Here is a 25,928-nt window from a genome sequence, read left to right as displayed (position 1 = left end):
ACTACTGCCTCTGGCAGCTCGTTCCAGACACTCACCACAACTTTGAGTGAAAAAATTGCCCCTCTGGACCCTTTTGTATCTCTCCCCTCTCACCTTAAATCTATGCCCCCTCGTTATAGACTCCCGTACCTTTGGGAAAAGATTTTGACTATCTACCTTATCTATGCCCCTCATTATTTTATAGACTTCAATAAGAAGGCCCACCACCACCTTCTCAGGGCAACCAGGGCAATAAATGCCGTCCTTGCCCGCGACGCCCACATCCCAAGAATAAATGTTTTAAAAGAACTTGGATTTCACGACCGTTGTTGATTCCCTGATGGCAGAATGTGGTGTGTCACTGAGCTACACAAACCTCGAGGGTCCCGGATCCGCCCCCCACTGCGTGTTGGGTCAGTTGGCCTCAGTGTCCCTGGGCTAGGAAGTGGTGGGGGGGGGGGGAGGGGGAGACAGAAATAGGCCCAAGTCAACAAATAGTCAACAACCCCAGTGGGAAAATTCCAGCCAATGGAGACCTAGAAGGGTAAAGATTGACAAGCGCCTGCCTGGGGTCAAAGTTTGATGCTATATTTAGTGCGTCAGTGACAGGGTTACCACAGCACCTCCCGCTGAGTCATCAGACATCCCCAATCGAATAGGCTCATCCACCATGCTGTAAAGGTTAAGGGTCTCTGCTTTGGTAAATTATTCCCCCTCATGCTTCTCCACCTGTCCGCAGCCTTTGACACGGTTGACCACACCATCCTTCTCCAACGCCTCTCCTCCGTCGTCCAGCTGGGTGGGACTGAGCTCGCCTGGTTCCATTCTTATCTATCCAGTCGTGGCCAGAGAATCACCTGCAACGGCTTCTCTTCCCGCTCCCGTACCGTTACCTCTGGAGCCCCCCCAAGGATCTATCCTCGGCCCCCCTCATATTTCTCATCCACATGCTGCCCCTCGGCGACATCATCCGAAAACACAAGGTCAGGCTCCACATGTACTCTGACGACCGTATATCCTATCCATCACTAAGACCGCCTACTTCCACCTCCGTGACATTGCCCCCTGTTTCAGCTCATCTGCTGCTGAAATCCTCATCCATGCATTTCTTACCTCCAGCCTCAACGATTCCAATGCTCTCCTGGCCGGCCTCCCACCTTGCACCTTCCGTGAACTTGAACTCATCCGAAACTCTGCTGCGCACCGAGTCCCGTTCACCCATCACCCCCCTGTGCTCGCTGACCTACATCGGCTCCTGGTCCGGCAACGCATCGATTTAAAAATCCTCATCCTTGTTTTCAAATCCCTCCATGGCCCTCGCCCCCTCCATATCTCCGAAACCTCCTCCAGCCCTACAACCCTCCGAGATCTCTGCGCTTCTCCAATTCTGGCCTCTTGCGCATCCCCGATTTGAATCGCTCCACCATTGGCGGCCGTGCCTTCAGCTGCCCGGGCCCTAAGCTCTGGAATTCCCTCCCTAAACCTCTCCGCCTCTCTCTCCTCCTTTAAGACGCTTCTTAAAATCTACCTCTTTGACTAAGCTTTTGGTCACCTGTCCTAATGTCTCCTTATGTGGCTCAGTGTCAAATTTTGTCTGATAATCGCTCCTGTGAAGCAGTTTGGGACGTTTTACTACGTTAAAGGTGCTGCATAAATGAAAGTTGTTTTTATTGTTCCCCAGAATCTTTTCTCAGGGTGATTGATTCACGCTGGGCAAAATACTCGTGAATAAAAAGAAACTTCAACAGAAAATCTTGAAGAATGTTTAATTTGTGCAAAGGAACAGGGAGAAACACCTTCTTTACTGATGAACAGAAGAGATAACGTAGGCATCAGAGACTGCCTGATAGTTTTTGTCAGGCATCGAACCTTCGAAAGAGCTAAGCTGCCTCCAACGTCCCTCGTGTTGTATAATCACAGATTTGTCCATCTCTTTCCCACTTACCTGACATGTCCTGTAATTAGACTTGGGAGAAGATTACCGGATCCCAGGAGAGGAAGGTGGTGAGCATGGGGAAACTGCACCCTGTTAACCCTTCAACAGACACAACGCATTGAGGCCAACGCCTGTCCTATGTCGAACTGGACGGTCCTGTTTTGGAATGGTCTGTGTGGAAATTTCTGGAATGTAAACCAAACACAAAAGACCTGATTTTTTTTTGTGTTTGAAATAGATGATATTTTTCACTTTGCTTGTGTGTGGAGACATTCATTAATTAAGCCTTGCTCGCACCCTGAAATGGGAGTGTTTGATGGGACAGTGTAGAGGGAGCTTTACTCTGTATCTAACCCGTGCTGTACCTGCCCTGGGAGTATTTGATGGGACAGTGTAGAGGGAACTTTACTCTGTATCTAACCTGGACTGTACCTGCCCTGGGAGTGTTTGGCCTCGGTACCCCTGGAGGAGAAGGTAAAATCAGCCAGGAATCCCGCTTCAGGTCGTTTGACCAGTGACTCCAACTGGAAAGCACGCAGTGTCTTGGAACGAGAGCAGGATCAGGCTGGGACGCGATGCCCCTGCGGTCGAAGAGCTCGCTGTCCTGGCTCAGCGGCAGAGAGTGGCCACGTGGACGAGGTACGAGAGGGCCCCATCCCTTCAAGACTAAGCCTTTGTGGCTGTCAGACCACAGCCCAGCAGCCCTGCTGGGGGGGGCCTATTGCCCCATCGTTCACCACCCCACCCGTGTCCACCAGGCACCCTGATGGAAACCACATCGTTGTGAGGTGGGGGGAGTGAGGGTCTCACCAGCTTCTAGAGGCAGCACGAAACCCCCCAGCCCTGCCCCCAGTTACTGCAGTGGGAGCTACTCTCAATGGTGATGCTGTAAAGAAAAGAGGCAGCAAGCACAGTCCAAGCTCCACTGGAGGCCTCCTCCCCCCCACCCCACCCCGGTGGGGCCTAAAGAAACAGCAGTCGCAAAAATGGTTCTAATCACCGAACATTCCAGCACAGAAAAAAGAAAAGAAAGAACTTGCTGGTACAGGAGATATACCACAAGACTGGTACAGGACCAGGGATACACAAGGCTGGTACAGGACCAGGGATATACCACAAGACTGGTACAGGACCAGGGATACACAAGGCTGGTACAGGACCAGGGATATACTACAAGACTGGTACAGGACCAGGGATACACAAGGCTGGTACAGGACCAGGGATATACCACAAGACTGGTACAGGACCAGGGATACACAAGGCTGGTACAGGACCAGGGATATACCACAAGGCTGTTACAGGACCAGGGATACACAAGGCTGGTACAGGACCAGGGATATACCACAAGACTGGTACAGGACCAGGGATACACAAGGCTGGTACAGGACCAGGGATACATCACAGGGCTGGTACAGGACCAAGGATATACCACAAGGCTGGTACAGGTCCAGGGATACTTCACAGGACTGGTACAGGACCAGGGATATACCACAAGACTGGTACAGGACCAGGGATATACAAGGCTGGTACAGGTCTTAGGATATACCACAAGGCTAGTACAGGACCAAAGATACACAAAGCTGCTCAAATAGAATGAATTAGGCCAAATGGTCAATGCAAATGAAGGTCCAGTCTGGTAAAGTATACCCAGGGACAGCAGGGGGAATGAGAAGAAGCTTGCATCGATCACATGAGAACAAAAGGCAACAAAAAACAGGGATGTACATGATGCAGGAAGCCATGGCGGATGGGAGGGAGTTACTACCGTCTGTGACACTGAAACCAGCGACTCTACCCTAGGATGAAGTCCCACCTGGGACACACACTCTCAGTCCCAGGGAAAGGTCTGCGTGACAGAGGTTTATTGCAGGACTGGACATCACCACGTGGAGTTGTAGGGCGGGTACTTTGTTTTGTGAACACATTCAACATATGATGGATGCTTTCTGTCAGCTGTCGAGGACTTCATGGGTCAATGCCACACTGATTTGGTCGTAATGACCAACTGACATGGTTGTAAACAAGCCGTCCGAGAATGCTTGGACAATTGTAAACCAACACTGACAAGACCTGAACTGCTTCAGGAGCTGTGGCATTGGGTTGCCAACCCTCCAGGATTGCCCTGGAGTCTCCAAGAATTAAAGGCAAATCTCCAGGGCACTGTTGGGAGCAAAAACCCGGGGCAAGAAAAATCATAGGGACAATAAAAAAAAAATTATGTTTTAAATTTTCTTTGAACACTTTTGTTTAATAGTTATACTGGGAAAAAAGGCGGTTTGACTGACAGTCAAGAATCATCCAGTCAGGTAATGAAGAGTCTATTCACTTTCCGATTGGCCATGGGATGGCGGTACACAGCGAGGATGGACGTGTGGAGAGATTGATGGCGGGAGTGTAGGGATGGGGCGGTTGGAGACAGGAGGTCATGTGGAGAGATTGACGGCGGGAGTGTAGGACTGGGGCGGTTGGAGACAGGAGGTCATGTGGAGAGATTGACGGCGGGAGTGTAGGGATGGGGCGGTTGGAGACAGGAGGTCATGTGGAGAGATTGACGGCGGGAGTGTAGGACTGGGGCGGTTGGAGACAGGAGGTCATGTGGAGAGATTGACGGCGGGAGTGTAGGGATGGGGCGGTTGGAGACAGGAGGTCATGTGGAGAGATTGACGGCGGGAGTGTAGGACTGGGGCGGTTGGAGACAGGAGGTCGTGTGATGAAGCCTCCAAGGATACGTCCAACCAGAGTTGGCAACCCTAAGGCCCAATCATAACAGAAAGAAAAAAGCTAGAACTTGTATTTATATAGCGCCTTTCGTGACCTCAGGACGTCCCAAAGCGCTTTACAGCCAATGAAGTACTTTTTTTAAAACAGTGTAGTCACTGTTGTAATGTAGGAAGTCTGGGAAATAGATTTATAACTTTTGGATTTTCTATATCAAACACTCCCCGTTAAGGACATATTGTTTCCTACAATTTTCCACTCTTCCCTTCTTCACACCAGCTGAATTGTCCTTATTTTTCGTCTCCAATAAATTTCCCTGTGAAATACAGGAATTTCAGCATATATGGGAGTACAATAAAACTTTTATCCAGTAAGCTGGTGTCTAAATATTATACCCGGCTGAAAAAAATTAGCCGATTTTCTGTTATAAGGGTTATAAACCTGACATTTGTCGTGTATTACTACAATCGTTTTATGAGCTCTTTAAAACAAATGATTGTGACAGGCAGTGCTTTAGCCGATGCCCGTTGCTATGGGCGGGGGGTGGGGGGGGTCCTTGGCTGCAGGGAGCCGCCATTTTTTTTTCCCTCAATGGGGGAGGAGACATTAAGAAGAAGCCGAGCCCGGTCCAAGTTAAAAGTATCCGTCTCCATCCGTCACTCTATGTGAGATGAGGGGTCTCCTTTCCCATTTTTTCTTCTTCGGTGGGGTCTTGGCTTTCTTGCGGCCGGTGTATGGCGACTCCCTGGTGAACGAGGATGTCAAACGCTCGATAGATTTAGGGAGTCACTTGGCGAAAATCACAGCCGATGTGACGCTCTGGAACAGCGGGCCTTCCCCGGCCTCGTCCTTCATCCTGGCGGTGGAGCCTGGGCTGGAGAATCATTTGGCCTATCTAGGAGTTACCGTAAGCCATTGCATTTTAAAACGTGTTAATTTTAATAACTATTGTAAATTCATGATTTTTGTGCAATCCATTTGTGCTGCAAAATTTGCAAATTTTAAATGCAATTTATAAATATTCGTCATAAAATATTTGTAAAATGAATGCTAAATGTTCTTGGGAATAACCAATTGCATTTGCCCAGACGGTGCAGTTTTATTTATTTGTGTGTGTGTGTTATATTTATTTGAATGAATGACAGCGAAAAGTGCTTCCGTGTTGGTGCAACTGCAGGAGTTTGACACGTATGCACAAAAACTGGAGTGTTTCTCTGCACGGGTTCAGGGTCATTTACCGACACTGCAGAGTAATGTGTATTTTAACATATTACTTTTTTTTAAAAAAAACTTTACAGTTGTGAAATCACTTATTAAATTGCAGTTGTAGCTTGAGAGAACTTGCCATTTTTAAAGAACCAAGCACTGGGATTCATTTCTAGAGGGGTAGAATTGAAAAGCAATGAGGTTATGTTCCTTGGTTAGACCACACTTTGAGCACGGTCAGCAGTTCTGGTCTCCATATTATAAAAAGGATAATAGAGACACTGGTGATGATACAATAAAGATTTACTAGGATGATACTAGAACTGAGGGGTTATACCTATCAGGATAGATTGAGTAGGCTGGGGCTCTTTTCTCTAGAAAAGAGAAGGATGAGGGGTGACCTGATAGATTCCTTTAAGATTATGAAAAGGTTTGATAAAGTAGATGTGGAGAAGATATTTCCACTTTTTGTGGGGGAGACCAGAACCAGGGGCCATAAATATAAGATAGTCACTAACAAATCCAATAGGGAATTCAGGAGAAATGTCTTTACCCAGAGAAGTGTGAGGTCATGCATTTGGGGAGGGCAAACAAAGCATGGGAATACACAATAAATGGGAGGATTCTGAGAGGTGTAGAGGAAGTGAGGGACCTTGGAGTGCATGTCCACAGATCCCTGAAGGTAACTGGACAGGTAGATAAGGTGGTTAATAAGGCAAACGGGATACTTTCCTTTTAATAGTTGAGGCATAGAATATAAGAGCAGGGAGGTTATGCTAGAACTGCATAAAACATTGGTTTGGCTACAGCTTGAGTACTGTGTACAGTTCTGGTCACCACATTACAGGAAAGATGTGATTGCACTAGAGAGGGTACAGAGGAGATTTACAAAGATGTTGCCAAGGCTGGAGAATTTTAGCTATGAGAAAAGATTGGATAGGCTGGGGTTGTTTTCTTTGGAACAAAGGAGGCTGAGATGAGATTTAATTGATGTGTATATAAAATTATGACTGGACTAGAGAGTGGATAGGGAGGACCTATTTCCCTTAACAGAGGGGTCAGTGACCAGGGGGCATAGATTTAAAGTAATTGGTAGAAGGATTAGAGGGGAGCTGAGAAGAAAATTTTTCACCCAGAGGGTGGTGGGAGTCTGGAACTCACTGCCTGAAAGGGTGGTAGAGGCAGAAACCCTCAACTCACTTTAAAAAGTACATGGATGGGCACTTGTGCTGTAACCTACAGGGCTACAGACCAAGTGCTGGAAAGTGGGATTAAGCTGGATAGCTCTTTGGCCAGCACGGACACGATGGGCTAAATGGCAGCCTCCTGTGCTGTAACTTTCTATGATTCTATGACTGCCTGCCCCCCTCTTTATTGTCTGATCTTATGTTTATTCTCTCTAGTTCCAGATTTGCCAACCAGTTGAAATTGTTTCTCCCCCCACCGATTTACTTGATCAGCCCATGTGGTTTTCAGCATTTCTTTGTGACGTTGTCGACTCCTGGCTCCACCTGAGTTTGCCAAGTGCTTTTCTTTTCGTAGAATGATACAGCACAGAAGGAGGCTCTTTGGCCCATCGTGCCTTTTGTGGAGAGTGGCTCCATTTTAAAAATGTAATCTTGTTTCATCATTTGGACTTTTTTATAATTAGCCAAGTGGCCTCCATGAAATGCTTTGAAGTTAGCCATGTCAGGAGATGCTATTATTCTTAGTTTTTGGGAAATACATCCTCTGGCTATATGTGATTGCAGTTATACCCTATGTGCATGATCTGGCCCCTGTACTGTTACCTCTGAAGTTCCCCAGGGATCTATACTTGGCCCCCTCCTACATGCTGCCCTTTGGTGACACCATCTGAAATCATGAGGTGCAGTTCTACATGTGCCCTGACTATCTCTCCTTTTTAAGACGCTCCTTAAACCCACCTCTTTGACCAAGCTTTTAGCCATTCCTCCTAATATTTCCTTTAGTTCAGTGTCCATTTTTGTGTGGTTACGCTTCCGTGAAGCTGCCTTGGGATTTTTTTCAGTATTAAAGAGTGCAGTATAGGTGTAAGATGTTGTTGTTGAATGGCCTGATTTCAGGGGTACTGAATTGTTGATACAGGTCTCCTTGGCTGAGATTACTGACTCGGTACAGACGGAGACCAATCCCGGAGATTTCAAGGTGCCGGCCGCGGCTCAGTGGGTAGCACTCTTGTCTGAGTCAGAAGGTCGTGGGTTCAAGTTCCACTCGAGACTTGCGCACATAATCTCAGCTGACACACCCCGGGGCAGTACTAAGGGAGTGCTGCACTGTCTGAGGTGCCATCTTTTGGATGAGACTTTAAACCAAGGCCCTGTCTGCCCCCTCAGGTGGACGTAAAAGATCCCACAGACACTATTCGAAGAAGAGCAGGGGAGTGCTCCTGGTGACCTGGCCAATATGTAACTCTCATCCAACATCACTAAAAGAGATTATCTGAGCATTTAACTTATTGCTGTTTGTGGGATCTTGCTGTGCACAAACTGGTTGCTGAGTTTGCCTACGTTACAACAGCAATGTAATCATTTTTTTTTCCTTCCTTCCCTCCCTCTCTCTCTGGCTCAACTACGCACTGCCGTAACAGACTGGGCAGTCAGCAAAACCAGTTTACAGATTTAAATAAATGCAAACAGTACGTGTCAGTCTGTCGTATCTCGTGACTGGCTCACTCACTCTCTTTGTTTTAGTAATGCCCGTCCCCTGGCAGGGGTCACTTTTAGTGATGTTCTGGTAGCATTTGACTAATGACGAATGTCACCCGATGGACCCCAAGCAAAACTTCAACCACTTGATAGGCATTGCTTTAATCTGCAAGGCCTCTAATACCGTCCAAACGCAACGTAACACTGTTAACATCTGCCTCCCAACAAATCTGGGGGGGGGGGGGGGGGGGGGGAAAGTCATGGTGAGTGTGCAGCGAGTCACTATACCTTTTTCTTACAGTTGGTGAATGGCCTCGACTGTGTTTCATCGAAGTAGCCATGCTTCTTTAAAGGAGCGAGCTTAAAGAGCAGCTCCATATATTTACTATATCCAACATCATTAGTTAGAATCATATAGCACAGAAGGAGGCCGTTTAGCCCATCGTGCCTGTGCCGGCTCTTTGAAAATTTTGCAGACAACACTAAGTTGAGGAGTGAATTAATACAAAGGAAGAATGTGACAAATTGCAAGAGGACATTAATAAACTTTCAGGATGGGCATGTAATTGGCAAATGACTTTCAATATAGATAAGTATGAGGTGGTGCATTTTGGTAGGAAGAATAAGGAGGTCACACACTGCTTGGATAATCTAAATGTGATAGGGGAACAAAGGGACCTGGGGGTACAGATACGAATCACTAAAAGTTGTGTCATAGGTTAATAAGGCCATAAAAAGGCAAATCAAGCACTGGGGTTCATTTCTAGGGGGATAGAACTGAAAAGCAAAGAAGTTATGTTAAACTTGTACAGAACCTTGGTTAGACCACACTTGGAGGACTGTGCACAGTTCTGGTCTCTATTATAGAAATGATGTAGAGGCACCAAAGGTGTAAAAAAGATTAACACTGATGATACCAGAACTGAGAGGATTGCCTAATTGGGAAAGGGGCCGGGGCTCTTTTCTCTAGAAAAAAGAAGGCTGAGAGGTGACCTGAGAGATGTCTTTAAGATTTTGATAAAGTAGATATAGAGAAAATGTTTCCACTTGTGGGGGAGTCCAAAACCAGAGGCCATAAATATAAATTAATTGCTAATAAATCCAATGGGGAATTCAGGAGAAACTTCTTTACCCAGAGAGTGGAGACAATGTGGAACTCGCTCCCACAGGAAGTAGTTGAGGCGAATAGTATAGATACATTTAAGGGGAAGTCAGATAAACACATGAGGGAGAAAGGAATAGAAGGATATGCTGATAGGGTGAGTTGAAATAGGGAGGGAGGCGGCTCGTGTGGGGCATAAATGTCGGCATAGACCAGTTGGATCAAATGACCTGTTTCTGTGCTGTAGTTTCGATATAACTCGAAACTACAGTCAGCCCACTCCCTGCTTTTTCCCCCCTGTAGCCCTGCAATTTTTTTCCCTTCAAGTATTTATCCAATTCCCTTTTTGAAAGTTACTATTGAATTTGCTTCCACTACCATTTCAGGCAGTGCGTTCCAGATCTTAGCAATCCATTTTCCCGGATAAATAGATGGAATTGCAAAATGTGATAGCCGAAGTGTTACTAGGAATCCAGAGAATCCTGTGCAGTAAAAACTGAATTTGACTCATTCCATCATTAAATCAGTGATCAGAGGCCCTTGTATACGGATAGCTGTCTTAGGATATTATAGGGTGGGGGGGCGGTGATTAGTTAAGTGATGTAATGTGAAGGTTTGTGCTCATCATGGTGAGGGAGTGCTGAGGAATGGAAAAATTAACATTTGGGAACCCAGGATCAGTAACAAACACTCCCCGGTCAGGTAAAGTGCTCTCTACGCTATCGCATCGAACACTCCCAGGGCAAGATACACAAAGCTTCCTCTACACTGTCCCATTAAATGATCCCAGGTCAGGTACCATTGTGCTTTCTCCATTTTCCACACCAGCCTTCTAGCGGCCTTTCTGTATGAGATTGTTAGTTTAGAATTATGAGCAATTTTGTGCTGTTGGCCCCATGTTTATCGGCGATTGGGCCGAGACTGTCCACACTCCTCCTTTTGGACCATCATAGGCAGCAGACACCCTACGGTTTCTGTCAGTGGAGAACCAGTTCCTCGTCTGCTGCAGCACCCAGTCCCTGTGGTTATTTATGACCAAGATGCCACAGGACTGACCCCTCTCACAACCTCTTTCTCTTCCTCAATCTGTGCTGAGTTAGCTGATCTAAACCGGGAAGCAGTTGGTGCACAATGATGGGGCAAGAGTGCTATCACCCAGAGTTAGAAAATCATGGGTTCGAGTCCCACTCCAGAGACTTGAGCACATAATCCAGGCTGACGCTCCCCGTCCAGTACTGAGGGAGCGCTGCACTGTCGGAGGTGCCTTCTTTCATGTGAGATGTTAAAATGAGGCCCTGTCCACGTTGGCTGTAAAGCACTTTGGGATGTCCTGAGGCCGTGAAAGTTGCTACATAAATTCAAGTTTGTTGGTTCTTTTCTATGATTGGCGTTCCAGCCCTGGACTGAGCAGAGAAGAAAACAGTTGTCACTATCTAGTGACTCCTGGTGGAAAGTGGTGTGTGTGGATAGGTTTGGCTCTGATGTCTCTTTCGAACAGCATTGCTGACACTTGCTATCTGGCCTCATACACTCAGAATGTCCACTTGGTTGAGAAAGCAAACGGTAGCTGGTGCCAGTGAGACAACACCCCAGCTAGGGATCAGTGCCTGCAGGGCGATGGGGAGGGAATAAGCAGCGCAGTGGAGCGGAGAGTAGGAGCTGAGCATTAGGGGGTGGTGTTAAGCCTATGTCCATAATGCCACACCTTGCAGCTCAGTTGTGTTTTTGTCCCTGCTGGTCTCGCCATTCCTTATTTTTGAGCTCTGGGGGTTACTGGTAGATGTGTTGCTTAATTGTAAGAGCCCCGCTTTACTTTATGAATAATTAGATTTTTTTTTGATCCAGTTAAAAACTGATGATGAAGAAGAAGCCTCGTTGGTTCTGGAAGAGACACCAGTCAGAGGGCAGAGGTAAGTGACTTATCCCCATCCTGCTTGCCTGTCTCCATTTCCTTATCTTCAAGGTCATTCATAGGACTCCAGGCTTTCAGTACTACTGAGATTAATAATAGGTTTCTCTTTATCTTGATCGAAGTCGAAAGCTCAGTGGTCTCATTTAGTTTCCTTGGATTTGAACTGCAAATGGTGTGTCTCGCTTCCCAAAAACCTGCACTCTCGCTTCCTGTTCTGGACTCCTGGTGTTATCCACCTGCCTTTTGCACAACCGCACATGCAGCGAGTGAATGGCGATGACACGACTTTTACAACCATTTCTCTGATTGCCACATCATCTGTATTTGAAAGGCCCAAAAAAATCCCCGTGATTTGTTTTTTCCAAAATAAAAACCGTAACCACCATGTTCCAGTCGTTTAGTAAAGATGTCTTGACTAAGATTGTGGGGCTAAATCAGGAATTACAGAATGTTTGCTAAAAGGCTGTGGACACTGGGGGTCAATTGGAATTTTTAACACTGATTTTTATTAGGTATGAGTATCGAGAGATATGGAGCAAAGATACAGATCAACCATGATCTAATTGAATAACAGAACAGGCTCGAGAGGCTGAATGGCCTCCTCCTGTTCCTATGTTGTTTTACCCCCCCCCCCCCCCAACCACCGTCTCCCACTCATTTCCTAACCTACAGGATTGCGACTGGTTGTAGCACTCGTACTGCTGCCCCCCCAGCTGAGATCAGTCACTTCAGCACAGTATATGGCGGACAGGGTGGGGGGGTGCCTTTATCAAGTGAACCATCGGGGAGCGTGCATTTTGTATCTTGCTCATTTCTGTGAAGCAGTTGCTGTTTATTATTTCAAAGCGGTGAATAAGGTGAGGGAAGCTGCAACATTTATCTTGATTCAACTCAGTCTTGTCGTAGCACGTCGGTGGATGTAACAGTGGGTGGCTGCATTTTTCATACTGTCCACTGTGCGGATAAACACCCAGCCACATGATGAAATTCTGTCCTGAACTTGGCTGTGTCTGGTGAGAGTATTTTGAGCTGTATTATGTTTTGAGTGTAGTACTGGTGGGTGAAGTTCTGTAACTAGGGTTAGGAGCACTAGGATCAGTGTAACCACTTGTGCATCCATCCTTCCTTTCGCCCCATCATTGGTGGCTGTGCCTTCAGTCATCATGGCCCTATGCCCTCCTACAACTCCAGCTGCCTTTATATTTGTTTAATAGCGCTACCTCCCCAGCGTAAGGATTGTGTGCAAAGTAAACTTGCTCCTGACTCCCCAAAGCCTCTCCACCACCTACAAGGCACGAGTCAGGAGTGTGATGGAATACTCTCCAGCTGCAACAACACTCCAGCAGTTCAACACCATCCAGGACAAAGCAGTCTGTTTGATCGGCACCCCATCCACTGGCTTAAACATCCACTCCCACTACCGGCACACAGTGGCTGCAGTGTGTTCTATCTACAAGATGCACGGCAGAAAGTCGCCAAGGCTTCTTCGATAGCACCTCCCAAACCTGGGACCTTCACCTAGAAGGACAAGGGCAGGTGCTTGAGAACACCACCTCCAAGTTCCCTTCCAAGTCACACACCATCCTGACTTGGACATATTTTGCTGTTACTTCATAATCGCTGGATCATAATCCTGGAATTCCCTACCTAACAGCACTGTAGGAGAACCTTCACCACACGGACTGCAGCGGTTCAAGAAGACGGCTCACCACCACCTTCTCGAGGGGCAACTAGGGATGGGCAATAAATGCCGGCCTTGCCAGCGATGCTCAAATCCCAAGAATGAATTTTTAAAAATTTGAGATGGGTGGCTTGAAACGTGGATCTCCCCAGGCACCAGTCTTAGTGAGTGACAGGTTTACTTTGTTGCTGCCTGTGGTTTACCCGTCAGGAAATGGTGGCATTGAATGGCACTAATCTAAGTATTAAAGCAGGTGCCCGTGGCTACAGGTGCAGGGATTGGTCTCTGCAGTTTCAGTGATAAACTCTTGGCTGTTCACAGACTCAGGAAAATCTGTCTCCATCACCATTGGACAAGGGAAGTATAGGTTGGTTGTTTAGGAACGCAGCTAAAAGCAAGAGAATCAGCAGGTGCAGTAGGGTAATGGTTATGTAACTGGACTAGTACCCAAAGCTCGAGAGTTCATATCCCACCAGGGCAAGTTGTGAAATTTAATTTAATAAATTTGGTAATTGGTGCGGCTAGCACCTGAAGAAAAATGGCCACGAAAACTGCTGGATTGTTGTAAAAACCCAACTGGTTCACTAACTTCAGGGAAGGGAGCCTACCTGGTATGTCATTGATTGTCAATGCCCTCTGAAGTGGCCTTGCAAGCCATTTGTAAAAACAAGTGCAACTAGAAGGCCCAATATGGCAGCTGGATTGGGTGATAAATGTGGCATTGCCCAAGTCACCAATATCCTGAGAACAAGTAATTTCCCATCATCTGGACTTGATGCGAAAGCAATTTGAGGGTGTGGCATTAAACCAGTATAAAGGCAGCTGGTTCCCCCTATAGTTTATTGGGACTAATTCACCAATTAAACCTCATGGATATATGAGCAGTGTTATTGGGAGCGAGGCTCTTGCATCACTTTCTGTTTTGTTTCCAGTGGCAAATTCTTCAAAGTGAAGTTCGGAATGCAACTGGCCGCTGGCACCAAAGTAAAGCTGATGGTTGAATCCACGTTCACGCACGTCTTGCGCCCTTTCCCAACGCACATCGCCCAGGCTGAGAAGCAGTTTGTCGTGTTTGAGGGCAGCCATTACTTCTACTCGCCATACCCCACCAAGACCCAGACCATTCGGGTCAAACTTGCTTCGAAGAACATCGAGAGCTACACCAAGCTCGGTAACCCCAGCAAATCGGAGGACTCCATTGATTACGGGCCGTTCAAGGACGTCGCTGCCTACAGTCAGGTGACAACAGCAATGGGTGTTTTTTGTGCTCTTTCCTCACCAAGCCCCCACTCCATGGCTTCTCCTGGCCCTCCTAATTTCCTGACTAAAATTTGAAACATAAAACACAGTGTGTTCACGCTGTGGGTCACTTGGGGCAAAGGAGACAAGAAATATTAATCTTCGTGCTGGGACCTGCCATGTCTCCTGGGTGTAGCTAATTGTGTGACTTTTTCCAGGACCCCCAGTATTCCTAGACCTGGCGGTAGGGGTTTGTTGCTGCTATTTGTATGAGTGGCTTGCAATGATTTGCCCACCTGTTGGCAAAACCTGTGCCTTTGCCTGAAGAGCCCAGTAAAATTGGGAGTTTTGGATGTAAACCCACATCCATCAGTGATCCACTACCGATTCGTGTCAATGGGCCACCTGATCCTAAAATTGAAGATGTTTTCAATATAGCAAGAAAAAGGAAATATTTGTAGGGCTATGGGGAAAGAGCAAGGGAGTGGGACTAATTGGGCAGCTCTTTCAGAGCACAGGCACGATGGGCCGAATGGCCTGTGCTGTAAGATTCTATGAATTTTAATGCGTGAAAATGTGGGGAGTTTTGTTTGCATTTTAATGGCTGGTAGTGTCTCTTGCATCAGGGATCCAGCACATTCGCCAAAGGGGCAGCAGTCTTCTGTGTGCTTAGCTTATTACTGCAGGTATGTCCAAACAATGACCTGTGGCTCATGTGGACTGGGAATTTGGCCCATGAAGCTCAGGCAACACTTTCCTCTTCCATTATTTTTATTTCTGGTTCCTGGGTTGAATTTTGGCCTTGAGGTTTGGAAAGGGCTGTTCTTGGCACCGTCTCCCTCCTTAGTGGATAGATTTGTCAGTATCAGCAACTTGCGATATCTGGAAATTAATGGGAGCGTGGATTTAATCTTTATATTTGGCCTGAGGCTCCCTGGTGGGTGCCTTTAGTGGCCCATGATGATCAGCTGGGACACTCCTGAATGTAATTCATAAACCCAATGCATCCTAATCACAGGTTACTACTTATTTTGGGGGGTGGAGGCAAAAATTAATAATTTGTAAGTGGGGCTGTGGTTAACGGTGACTGATTCCATGGTCACTATATGCGATTCTGTGGGTTTTTTTAAACTGCTGTTTGTGCATTCTCAATATCCAGCTGTTTACCCGTGAAAACTGCAAATCATTGCCATTGGCTGTAAAACAAGAACTTCGATTGCTTTTCTCTCTCATTCCCCATGCACCACTTCCGTTCCGAAAACCAGATGGAAGAATCTGCCCCTGAGGCCCTTACCCGCTCTGATCCAAGCCCAACTGCTATGAGAATGAAGGAACTTGAACTTGTATTGAGCTTTATCGCGTCTCAAACATCTTTATAACCATTTCGCAGCCAATTAATTACTTTAAAAGTGCAGTGACAATTGTTCTGTAGGTAAATTTGTGAACAGTGAGTAAGTGGTCTGGGATGATTTGTCAATTAATTTATTCTCTCTCTGACTCTCGCACTCTGGAAAGAGCCTGAAGTGATTCTCCCTTTGTGAGAGAGTGCGCTTGCCAACAGTGCCAGACTCCATTTGGCAACTTGGCAGAGACCCATGTTGTGTGACTATTGCCCACTCTGCTGGTGCCTCTACCTGCTGTGCTGCTGGTGCCAGTGGTTTGGATTTTAGATGATTCTTACGGGAAGGACGGGTGACCATGAAATGAGCAGTCAAACCTGCTCCCTCCAGACTCTGCATTCTGAGCTGTACACAGCCCAAGGTAGCTGAGAAAATGTAGATCAAGACTATTAGAAAAATAATAGAGAAACCTAGATAGCGATTGATAAGCGGAATTCCAGGTGTTTTATGGCGATTTATTTTTTTCCCGCTTATGATGTGCTCTGTGATCGGCCTTTGACGTTTCAGGACACGCTGAGGCTGCACTATGAGAACAATAGCCCTTTCCTGGCCATCGTCAGCATGACCCGTCTCATCGAGGTGTCGCACTGGGGAAACATTGCAGTAGAGGAGACCATCGACCTGAAGCACTGTGGCGCAGTCCTGAAGGGGCCGTTCTCGCGCTACGACTATCAGCGACAGCCTGACAGTGGGATCTCCTCTGTTAAATCTTTCAAGGTACTTTTCCATGTCCAGGTATTATTCCACTTGATAGTACCGCCCCACCATACTGGGGTTGTGTAAAACACCACAGAACAAGGTGGTCGAGTTTTATTGATGTATTGGATAGACTAGAGGGACTGAGGTTCAACTCTTAACTTCACAGTGTCAGCTGTGGCTCAGTGGGTCGTGCTCTCGCCTGAGTCACGAGGTCGTGGGCTCAAGTCCCACTCCAGAGACTTGAGCACGTAATCCAGGCTGACACTCCAGTTCAGTACTGAGGGAGTGCTGCACAGTCTTTCGGATGAGACGTTAAACCGAGGCCCCGTCTGCCCCCTCGGGTGGACGTAAAAGATCCCGCGGCCGCTATTTTGAAGGAAGACTGGAGTTCTCCCTGGTGTCCTGGGCCAATGTTTATCCCTCAACCAACATCACTAAAACAGATTATCTGGTCATTATCAAATTGCTGTTTGTGGGATCTTGTTGTGCACAAAATTGGCGGCTGCGTTTCCTACATTACAACCGTGACTACACTTCAAAAATACTTCATTGGCTGTAAAGCACTTGGGAATGTCCTGAGGTCGTGAAAAGTGTGATTTAAATCCAAGTGTTTTTTTTTCTTCCTGGTGCTTTTTTTAAAAAAAAAGTGTGCTTATTACTGAATTGTACGGACCACGGGGTCTCTGGTTGAGCACAGACCAGGAACCAATCTGCAGTCTCAGCCAGGGTTGCAACGTTTTCGGTGGGGGGGGATGGTGTCTGCGATTGATGTCGGGAGTAAGGGAGGGGAATATCGGCCAGATCTCCGGCTCCCGATCACTATCCAGCAACTTGAGCTGAAAAGTACACGTACTGGGGTTGGCTGTGACTTTTCCCCACACGGTCATATAGGTTGACTATTTTTGCCTGTACGCACGTTCAGGAATTGGAATAGAATCTAGCGGCCCCTTATTTTCAGAGATCGCCATAAATCTGATCTTCCTGACCCCATAAGACACCAGTTTTTCAAGCTCGGGTCTGATTTGCCTGTCTGGGGCTAAGCAAACTGCAAACAGTGTCTGGAATTCTGCATTCTGTTTTCTTATTCTGTATTGGTTGATTTTTCAAGCACGTTTTTTCTGCTGCATTCTAATTAATTGTTTTGTTTTAGAACGATGGCACCGTTTCCCTTCGGGCAGCTGATGCTGTTGGGGAGGGAGGGGTTCCTGGAGTGTGTCATTATTTTGCAGGGGGGTGTCCTTTCCTCCCCTCTCCTCCCTCTCTTTCCCCCCCCCCCCCCCCCCGCCTCCCCAATAAAACAGAAAAACATGGAAGTCACTAACCATACCAAATAAACTAGCTGATCCACAAGCAATGCCACGGGAGGTGGTCTGGAGCACAGTTGTGACGTTTAGCTGCTAACCTGCCCCATCCCTTTTAAGGAAATGGGGCAAATCCAAGGTAATTGTAGCTACTTAGAAACTGCGGAGATCGGTTTGTGAGCCACTCGTAAATTTCAGGCTTCAGGTCAGTGACTGGCAAAAGATGGTTAAGTGGAGGTAGAGTTCAGCTCCCCGGTGAGTGACGCCGAATTTAATCCCTTTCCTGTCTGTTGCAGACCATCCTGCCTGCCGCGGCCCAGGACGTTTACTATCGGGATGACATTGGCAACATCTCCACCAGCCACCTGGTTGTTCTGGATGATTCCGTGGAGATGGAGGTCCGTCCTCGCTTCCCGCTCTTTGGCGGCTGGAAGACTCACTATGTCGTTGGATACAACCTGCCCAGCTACGAGTATCTTTACAACCTCGGTCAGTACCCATCGGGGCTCCTGATCTTACAAGGGGGAGGAAGGTCTAAAGTGAGCGCAGTTTGTTCAGAGTGTTCTGAATCTGAGATAGCTGTTTGGCAACCAAAGGTATTAAGGGAAATGGGCCAAAGGCAGGTATATGGAGCTAGATCACAGATCAGCCATGATCTTATCAAATGGCGGAGCAGGCACGAGCGGCTGAATGGCCTACTCCTGTTCCTATGTTCCTGCAGCACCCCATGGCAAATATTTCTCCATCCCCCACCCATCCAGTCGCCACTCTTTCTGCAAACTCCTCCCACGGGTGATCTGCCTGACTGACGTTTGTTTGGATAGTGGCTGCAATTCTGGGCCGATCCAACCCTGGGGAAATGTGCCCCGCCAGCACTACCCAGAACACACAATTCTTGTTCTTTTCCTCTTCCCTGGCCACATGTTTTATTTCTGTGTTAGTCATCACCTTCAGGAGATGAGAATTGGTGGGAGGGATTTTCTGGCAATACCTCACAAGTAACCAACTTTTTTTTTTTTATTCGTTCATGGGATGTGGGCGTCGCTGGCGAGGCCAGCATTTATTGCCCATTCCGTGTGCGAGACTAGGCCGAGAGTCGGCGAGGTATTCGACCGTGTGGGGGGAGCCTCACGTCCAGGCCCAACATCCGTGCAGGAGGACTTTCTACTGGATAGAGACGGGGGCTGGGAACTGTCGCTCTTTTTTTCGCCCTCCATGGGTTCAGATTTCCTGAGGCCATTTGTAACGTTCCAACTGCTGCCCTGGATCAGAGCGGACTGGGTACCTCACTGGTCTCTGTAGCTCAATGCCAGGCTTTGCTCCTGCCCGCTGACCCACCGGGGGGTGCTGCACTTTATCGCTGACACTGAACATATAGAGTTGTGTTACCCTGCTCCTGTGATTGGTCCGTTCCGCACGTCTCACGGTCTCTTTCTCTCCTGTCAGGTGACCAGTACGCGCTGAAGATGAGGTTTGTTGATCACGTGTTTGATGATCAGGTGATCGATTTCCTCACCGTGAAGCTCATTCTACCAGAGGGAGCAAAGTAAGTGATGATTACACAGACTCTCTGGGACCGGGGGGAGGGTCAATCGTAGCCTTTGGTGTATTTTCTTATTTTTGCTCCTCTCCCGTAGGTGCTGCTCCTTGCTGGGTACAGTCTGTGAGCACTGGTCGGTGCCTCACAAAGTGCCCCATTATTTACGTGTGAGCTCTTGGTGAGTGTTAGCACACTATTTGGCCCCTGAGCCAAGCTCAGTCCTGTGCCTCAAGTGTGTGCACACGCACATGTGGACAGTGATCAGGAGCGGGAATCCTGGTTCACTTTCTCCTCTCTCCCACCCACCCCCAAAGCTCCAGAGCACTGCGGACCAATTATAGTGCCCCTGACTTGAGATTCACAAACTCCGCGTGGATCCAGAGACCTTTCTGGTCGGTTCTGTACGACCGTCTGTAGCGGACTTTGTTTGTTTGAATGGAGAGAAACTGGTCTTGGTGGTTTAGTAGAAAATTAATGATGGAGGCAGGAGCAGATGACACAAAGAAAACTGCACTGCGACCAATTTTAAACCAGGTGGTGTGTGGCAGTCACTGAGGCCATTATATCAGTCTGTCTGAGGCTGGGTAAACCGTGCACTGACAGGCTAGTGCTTTGACTGTTCTGTAGTCTGTTTATAATCTGTATATTTGGTGATTTACTGGCCTATTTCCTTTGCAGATAATCGTTCTCTGCAATGACAGCAAAATTTTCCTTTGGGTATAGAATCTTGCAGCTCAGAAGGAGGCCATTCGGCATATTGGACAGCTCTTTGAAAGAGCTGTCCAATATGTCCCACTTTTTTTCCCCCACAGCCCTGCAAATTTCCCCTTTTCAAGTATTTATCCAATTTTCTTTTGACAGTTACAATTGAATCTGCTTTCAGGCAGCACATTCCAGATCACAACAGCTCGCTGCATTAAAAAAAATTCTCCTCATCTCCCCTCTGGACTTTTTGCCATTTGTCTTAAATCTGTGTCCTCTGATTACTGACCCTGACAGTGGAAACAGTTTGTCTTTCTTTTATTCTTATCAAAACACCTCATGATTTTGAACGCCTCTATTAAATCTCCCCTTAACCTTCTCTGCTCTAAGCAGAACAATCCCAGCTTCTCCAGTCTCTCCACATAACTGAAGTTCCTCATCCCTGGTACCGTTCTAGTAAATCTCCTCCGCACCCTCTCCAAGGCCTTGACAGGGCAGCTGCGACTGTATTTTGGAAATTAGGACGTGGCGATCCCAGGAGTTACTGTGCTTGCAGGGGTTTAACTGCACTTCACTTAAACAACAATTCGACGTGCCGAGCTCTTCGATATCTTTCCATGTGATGACTCGCAATGTACATCGTGGATGTTGTAAATTCCGGAGTTTACTCCATCGGACCTGGGAACGTGTCCCACATCCAAAACGGTGCAAATTAATCGGGGGAAATGAGCAATCTGTCCGGCCTCATGGTGGCTGGTGAGAGATGGAAAATTTGCATATTAGGCAGTGCACTACTGGGGTTTGGCCGAGGCAGATTATTGAGCCAGAGTAGAGGGAGCTTTACTCTGTATCTAACCCGTGCTGTACCTGCCCTGGGAGTGTTTGATGGGACAGTGTAGAGGGAGCTTTACTCTGTATCTAACCCGTGCTGTACCTGCCCTGGGAGTGTTTGATGGGACAGTGTAGAGGGAGCTTTACTCTGTATCTAACCCGTGCTGTACCTGCCCTGGGAGTGTTTGATGGGACAGTGTAGAGGGAGCTTTACTCTGTATCTAACCCGTGCTGTACCTGCCCTGGGAGTGTTTGATGGGACAGTGTAGAGGGAGCTTTACTCTGTATCTAACCCGTGCTGTACCTGCCCTGGGAGTGTTTGATGGGACAGTGTAGAGGGAGCTTTACTCTGTATCTAACCCGTGCTGTACCTGCCCTGGGAGTGTTTGATGTCACTGGGTCCCTGAAGTGGGTAGAATACCATTCTCCAGCACTAAAATCCCTCACATTTTTTTATGAATATAAAAATGTAACCGCTGAGTCAGTCCATTCTGACCTTCCTCTCCGCAGGAATATACATGTGGACACTCCGTATGAGATAGACCGGCAGCCTGACGAGCTGCACTACACCTACCTGGACACGTTTGGGCGCCCAGTCATTGTTGCTCACAAGTCTAACCTGGTGGAGCAGCATATTCAGGATATTGTTGTAAGTTGGCAGGTTGTGGGGCTCGCGGTGTGTACAGTGGTGGTGGGATTTATATTATTGTGTATTTTCAGTAGTGCTGCTCATGCTGTGGGTTTCTTTGGCCAAGTGTCTTTTATGGCTTACCTGCCGCTCGAGGGCCCCCCCCACCACCACCACCACCACCACCCCTGGTAGTTGTGTTTCCCATCGTCAAGGGCGGCTGAGGCTGCCGAGCAGGGTTGACCTGCGCTGGAGTTTAACTCTGAGTCGGGGGCCCAGCGCCCACACTCCGTGCTCTGACCTGGCCGCTGAGAAGGAGGTGGTACCCCCTCTTTTTTTTTTCTCCTCTTCCTTTCTCTTTCCCCCCCCCCCCCCCACACACTGGCAAAAACAGCAGCACAGCTAAGATTGGCAATCCATGCCCATGCCCGCGCCCACCGCTCCCTGTCTGGGTCGGACAGTGCATCACAACCCAGCTTAAAAGTGTCAGCACACACAGTTTCCAGCAACAGTCGCTGGGCCGTGATCAGCAAGGGCACTGGGTCCGATTACAGTGCTCCAGCTGTCTCTCGACACAGACCAGGGCTCGAACCTGGGAAACGCTGGTCTGTGCGACTCGGTGCCCTGCTGGGTGATTCATTTATCCATTGAATCATAGTTATCTGCAATAATATGGACGCTCACGGTTGTATCTCTGTACCTCTCTCTCTTCAGATCCACTACACTTTCAACAAGGTCCTGATGCTGCAAGAGCCCCTACTTGTGGTTGGGGCTTTCTACATTCTATTCTTCACCGTCATCATTTACGTCCGTTTGGATTTCTCCATCACCAAGGTGAGCTGGTTAAATTTAACAAAGTGACTTGAACGTGATAAATCCTGTCTGTGTCACGGTGCTGCCCCTTAATTTGTCCCTCCAAAAACTTGGGCTCATCCAAAACTCTGCTGCCCGTATCCTAACTCGCACCAAGCCCCGTTCACCCATCACTCCTGTGCTCGCTGACCTACATTGGCTCCTGGTCCAGCAACTCTTTTTTTAAAAATTCTCATCCTTGTTTTCAAATCCCTCCACGGCCTCACCCCTCCCTATCTCTGTCGCCTCCTCCAGCCCTACAACCCTCCGAGATCTCTGCGCTCCTCCAATTCAGGCCTCTTGATCATCCCTGATTTTAATCACTCCACCATTGGCGGCCGTGCCTTCAGCTGCCTGGACCCTAAGCTCTGGAATTCCCTCCCTAAACCTCTCCGCCTCCCTCTCCTCCTTTAAGACGCTCCTTAAAACCTACCTCTTTGATCGAGCTTTTGGTCACCTGTCCTAATATCTCTTTATGTGACTCAGTGTCAAATTTTGTCTGATTTACCCTCCTGTGAAGTGCCTTGGGATGTTTTACTGTTAAAGGCGCTGTATAAATGCAAATTATTCATTTCTTCATCTGTAACTTCACACCTGCCATCAAACTTATTGTATCCGAATCTGCTTACATTTCCTCTCGACGGATATTTTTCTTCCAAAACCACCACCCCCCCCCCCCCCCACCAAAATCCCAGGGACCGTGGGGACAGTGTAAACCGTACAGATGTTGTTTTGATGGGTACACTTCTTCAGCAGAGCACATCTGCAGCACTTGTACATTTTTCACCAAGTGCTTGTTTATTTCTCGCCTGTTTCTTTCCCTCCCCCACCCCCCACCCAGGACCCGGCGGCAGAAGCCAGGATGAAGGTGGCTTCCATCACAGAGCAGGTCCTGACTCTGGTGAATAAAAGGCTGGGATTGTACCGCCATTTCGAAGAAGCTGTGAACAAGTACAAGCAGTCGAGGGACGTTGGCACACTGAACAGCGGGCGCAAGACTCTGGAGACCGAGCACAGAGGTCTGTCCGGCGACATTGGCTCCTTACAGTCAAAGCTAAAGACCGAAGGATCGGACCTGGCAGAGAAGGTAAGGGCTCCTCGTCTTTGTGCTCAGTGAGGGAGGGTACAGCACGGGGTTAGATACAGAGTAAAGCTCCCTCTACACTGTTCCATCGAACACTCCCAGTGCAGGTACAGCACGGGTTAGATACAGAGTAAAGCTCCCTCTACACTGTCCCATCACACACTCCCAGTGCAGGTACAGCACGGGTTAGATACAGAGTAAAGCTCCCTCTACACTGTCCCATCAAACACTTGCTGTTAATCAGCTAAGTTATTGGGAAGCCAATAATAAATAATTTGCTGCTATTATTTCTGCCCAATCTGCAAACAGTCAAATAAAAGCCCAAAGAATTTCTCTCAATTAAAACCCTATAAAGTTCAGTCTCTCGCTTTCATTTGAAAGATGATGATGAGTCGTTCCGTTGTTTATGGTCTTGTCCTGCACAGTGGAGGGGTCCGTGCAATAACTAACCCCCGGTACTGAGGACGAGGAGCGGGTTTTCATGAAGCACTATCTGGTCCTGCTCTCCTCTGCCACAGCTGCTCACTACTCCAAGATCTTCCTGGAATGCAAAATAACCCCCGGCTTCTCCTCCTCCACTACAAACTGTCTGCTTAAACCCCTCTCCCCTGCCCCCTCCACCTCCACCAACAAATGCGAGGAACTCATGGACTTCTTTGTCACTAAGAGTGAGATCATCTGTTCAGCTGCTTCTCTCCCTCCCCCTAGCCCACCAAGCCAAACTTCCCTCGAGGTTCCCCCACTGTCCTAGCCCTGAACTCACATCTTTCTCTGGGTTCTCTCTCTCATCTCCCCTTATGGCCTCTCTGAGCTCATCTCGTCCATGAGACCCACCCCCTGCTCACTCGACCCCCTTCCCACTTGGGACGTTTTTACTATGTTGAAGGCATTATATAAATGCAAGTTGTCGTTTGCTGGGAGCCCGGAGCTCACCGACCCCCTGAATGGGGTTAACTGTTTGAGGGGCGGGAAGGGTTGGTTTGAGCTGTGGTGCTTCACTGGCTGCCCGTCTGACTCTGATTCCACAGGTGGCCGAGATCCAGAAGCTGGACGGCCAGGTGAAGGACCTGGCGCTGAAAGCGTCTCAGGAGGCCGAGCGGCTGGTGGCCGGCAAAGTGAAGAAGGACACGTACATCGAGAGCGACAAACACCACGCAGCCAAGCGGCAGGAGCTGGTGTCCAAGATCGATACCATCCTGGACACCTTGTAATATCGGCAGAAACCTGTCTGCGTTTGGTTTAATGTCTCCTCCTCCTCCTGTGAATGAAAGATCAGATGGTATTAAAACCAATCGCTTGTTTTTTTTAAATAAATGCGGGTTGAGTATAATTGGGTTGAGGGCCAGTGACTCCTTCAGGCTTTGAGGCTGTTACAAAGTGGGAGAGTTTGGTTTTAATTTTAGAAATTCTGGAGCTTTCTGTGGTTTGACGGTGATCGATTAACGGCCCAGATGTGGGACACTGGACCGTGGTGTGTTCGGTACTGTCTGCCGAACAAGATTCACTACTCGCAGCTGCTGTATTTTTTTTATTTGTACAACCATCGCAGTCGCCCAACTTACGTAATTGATTTTTTTTTGTGTATTTTTTTTATTTTTGTTAATGCAGATTTAAAAAGCTGTGTATTTATACTCTGAATCGTTATGAAACCTCCAGCGATGATCGGTTCCAGAACTGTGGATAGCAGTTACACAGGGGGTGCTCTCCCGCCCCCCCCCTCCCCCGACTAAAAGCCAGCTGTAATTTCAACGCTCTTGGGTTGCTTAAAATTGGATCGAGAGAAGATTAAAAGTACGACTGAACCCGTATCTCTGATACTTGTGGCTGTTAGTGTTGTAATTTTTATATAAATCTTTATCTCTCTTGACTGCTGCTGTGTGGACAACTCCTAAACATCCACCACACAGTCTCTGCATTTATTAATGAGCTCTAGGCTATCTTTGCACCTTCCCCTCAACCCCCCCACTCCCAAAATGGCTCATTGCTTAACGTGGTAATCTCCCCACATATGGCTCGGGGTAATGTGTCACTCAATGACTTATTAAGCAGAAAGGCTACGGATTTAAGCCATAGTCTGTGCTGAGTTCGACTGTTCTCAACAGGGCAGCAGTTTGTGGTACGGGGGGCGTTACCACACTTGGCCTTCGTAGAGCTGGGTTACGGTGATGGGGGGGATATCGGCCAGGGTTCCTGTCCCTGATTGCTATCGAGTGACTCTTGCTGGGAACTGAGTGAGTGTGACCATCGGGTGAGGTTACGAGCGGGCTCTGAATGGCCTGTCTCTGATCCACACGTGATGGATGGTCAGTTGAGCGATGGCTGCCTGTGGAATTAAACAGAGTGAATATTGACACCACTGTCAGCCAGTGAGTTGGAAGCGGGGCGGGACTTGTGGTTTTAATTACTGAACTCGACAGCAACATCTCCCGATTACAGCAGGATTATTTCTCCA

At 47.9% G+C, this 25,928-nt stretch overlaps 1 protein-coding gene across 2 annotated transcripts; it reads left to right on the top strand.

Moving 5' to 3' along the window:
• The first annotated feature begins 5,208 nt into the window (after positions 1-5,208).
• Positions 5,209-25,293, top strand: rpn1 (ribophorin I). Of its 2 annotated transcripts, XR_010966028.1 has the most exons (11): positions 5,209-5,540; positions 11,453-11,517; positions 14,133-14,439; positions 16,347-16,556; positions 18,136-18,328; positions 19,286-19,385; positions 21,423-21,561; positions 22,255-22,374; positions 23,234-23,479; positions 24,505-24,755; positions 25,085-25,293. XR_010966028.1 is itself a non-coding variant. In XM_067998382.1 (10 exons), the coding sequence occupies exons 1-10, from the start codon at positions 5,304-5,306 to the stop codon at positions 24,685-24,687; spliced, it is 1,800 nt and encodes a 599-aa protein (XP_067854483.1). In that variant the 5' UTR covers positions 5,209-5,303; the 3' UTR covers positions 24,688-25,293. The 2 variants fall into 2 exon arrangements, 1 of the variants encoding a protein (XP_067854483.1); XM_067998382.1 differs by having other exon boundaries at positions 24,505-25,293.
• Positions 25,294-25,928: the final 635 nt, after the last annotated feature.

Source organism: Heptranchias perlo, chromosome 17, assembly GCF_035084215.1.
Source record: "Heptranchias perlo isolate sHepPer1 chromosome 17, sHepPer1.hap1, whole genome shotgun sequence".
NCBI lineage: Eukaryota > Metazoa > Chordata > Chondrichthyes > Hexanchiformes > Hexanchidae > Heptranchias > Heptranchias perlo.
Note: the sequence above shows the minus strand (reverse complement) of the source record. Positions and strands in the feature narration are given on the sequence as shown.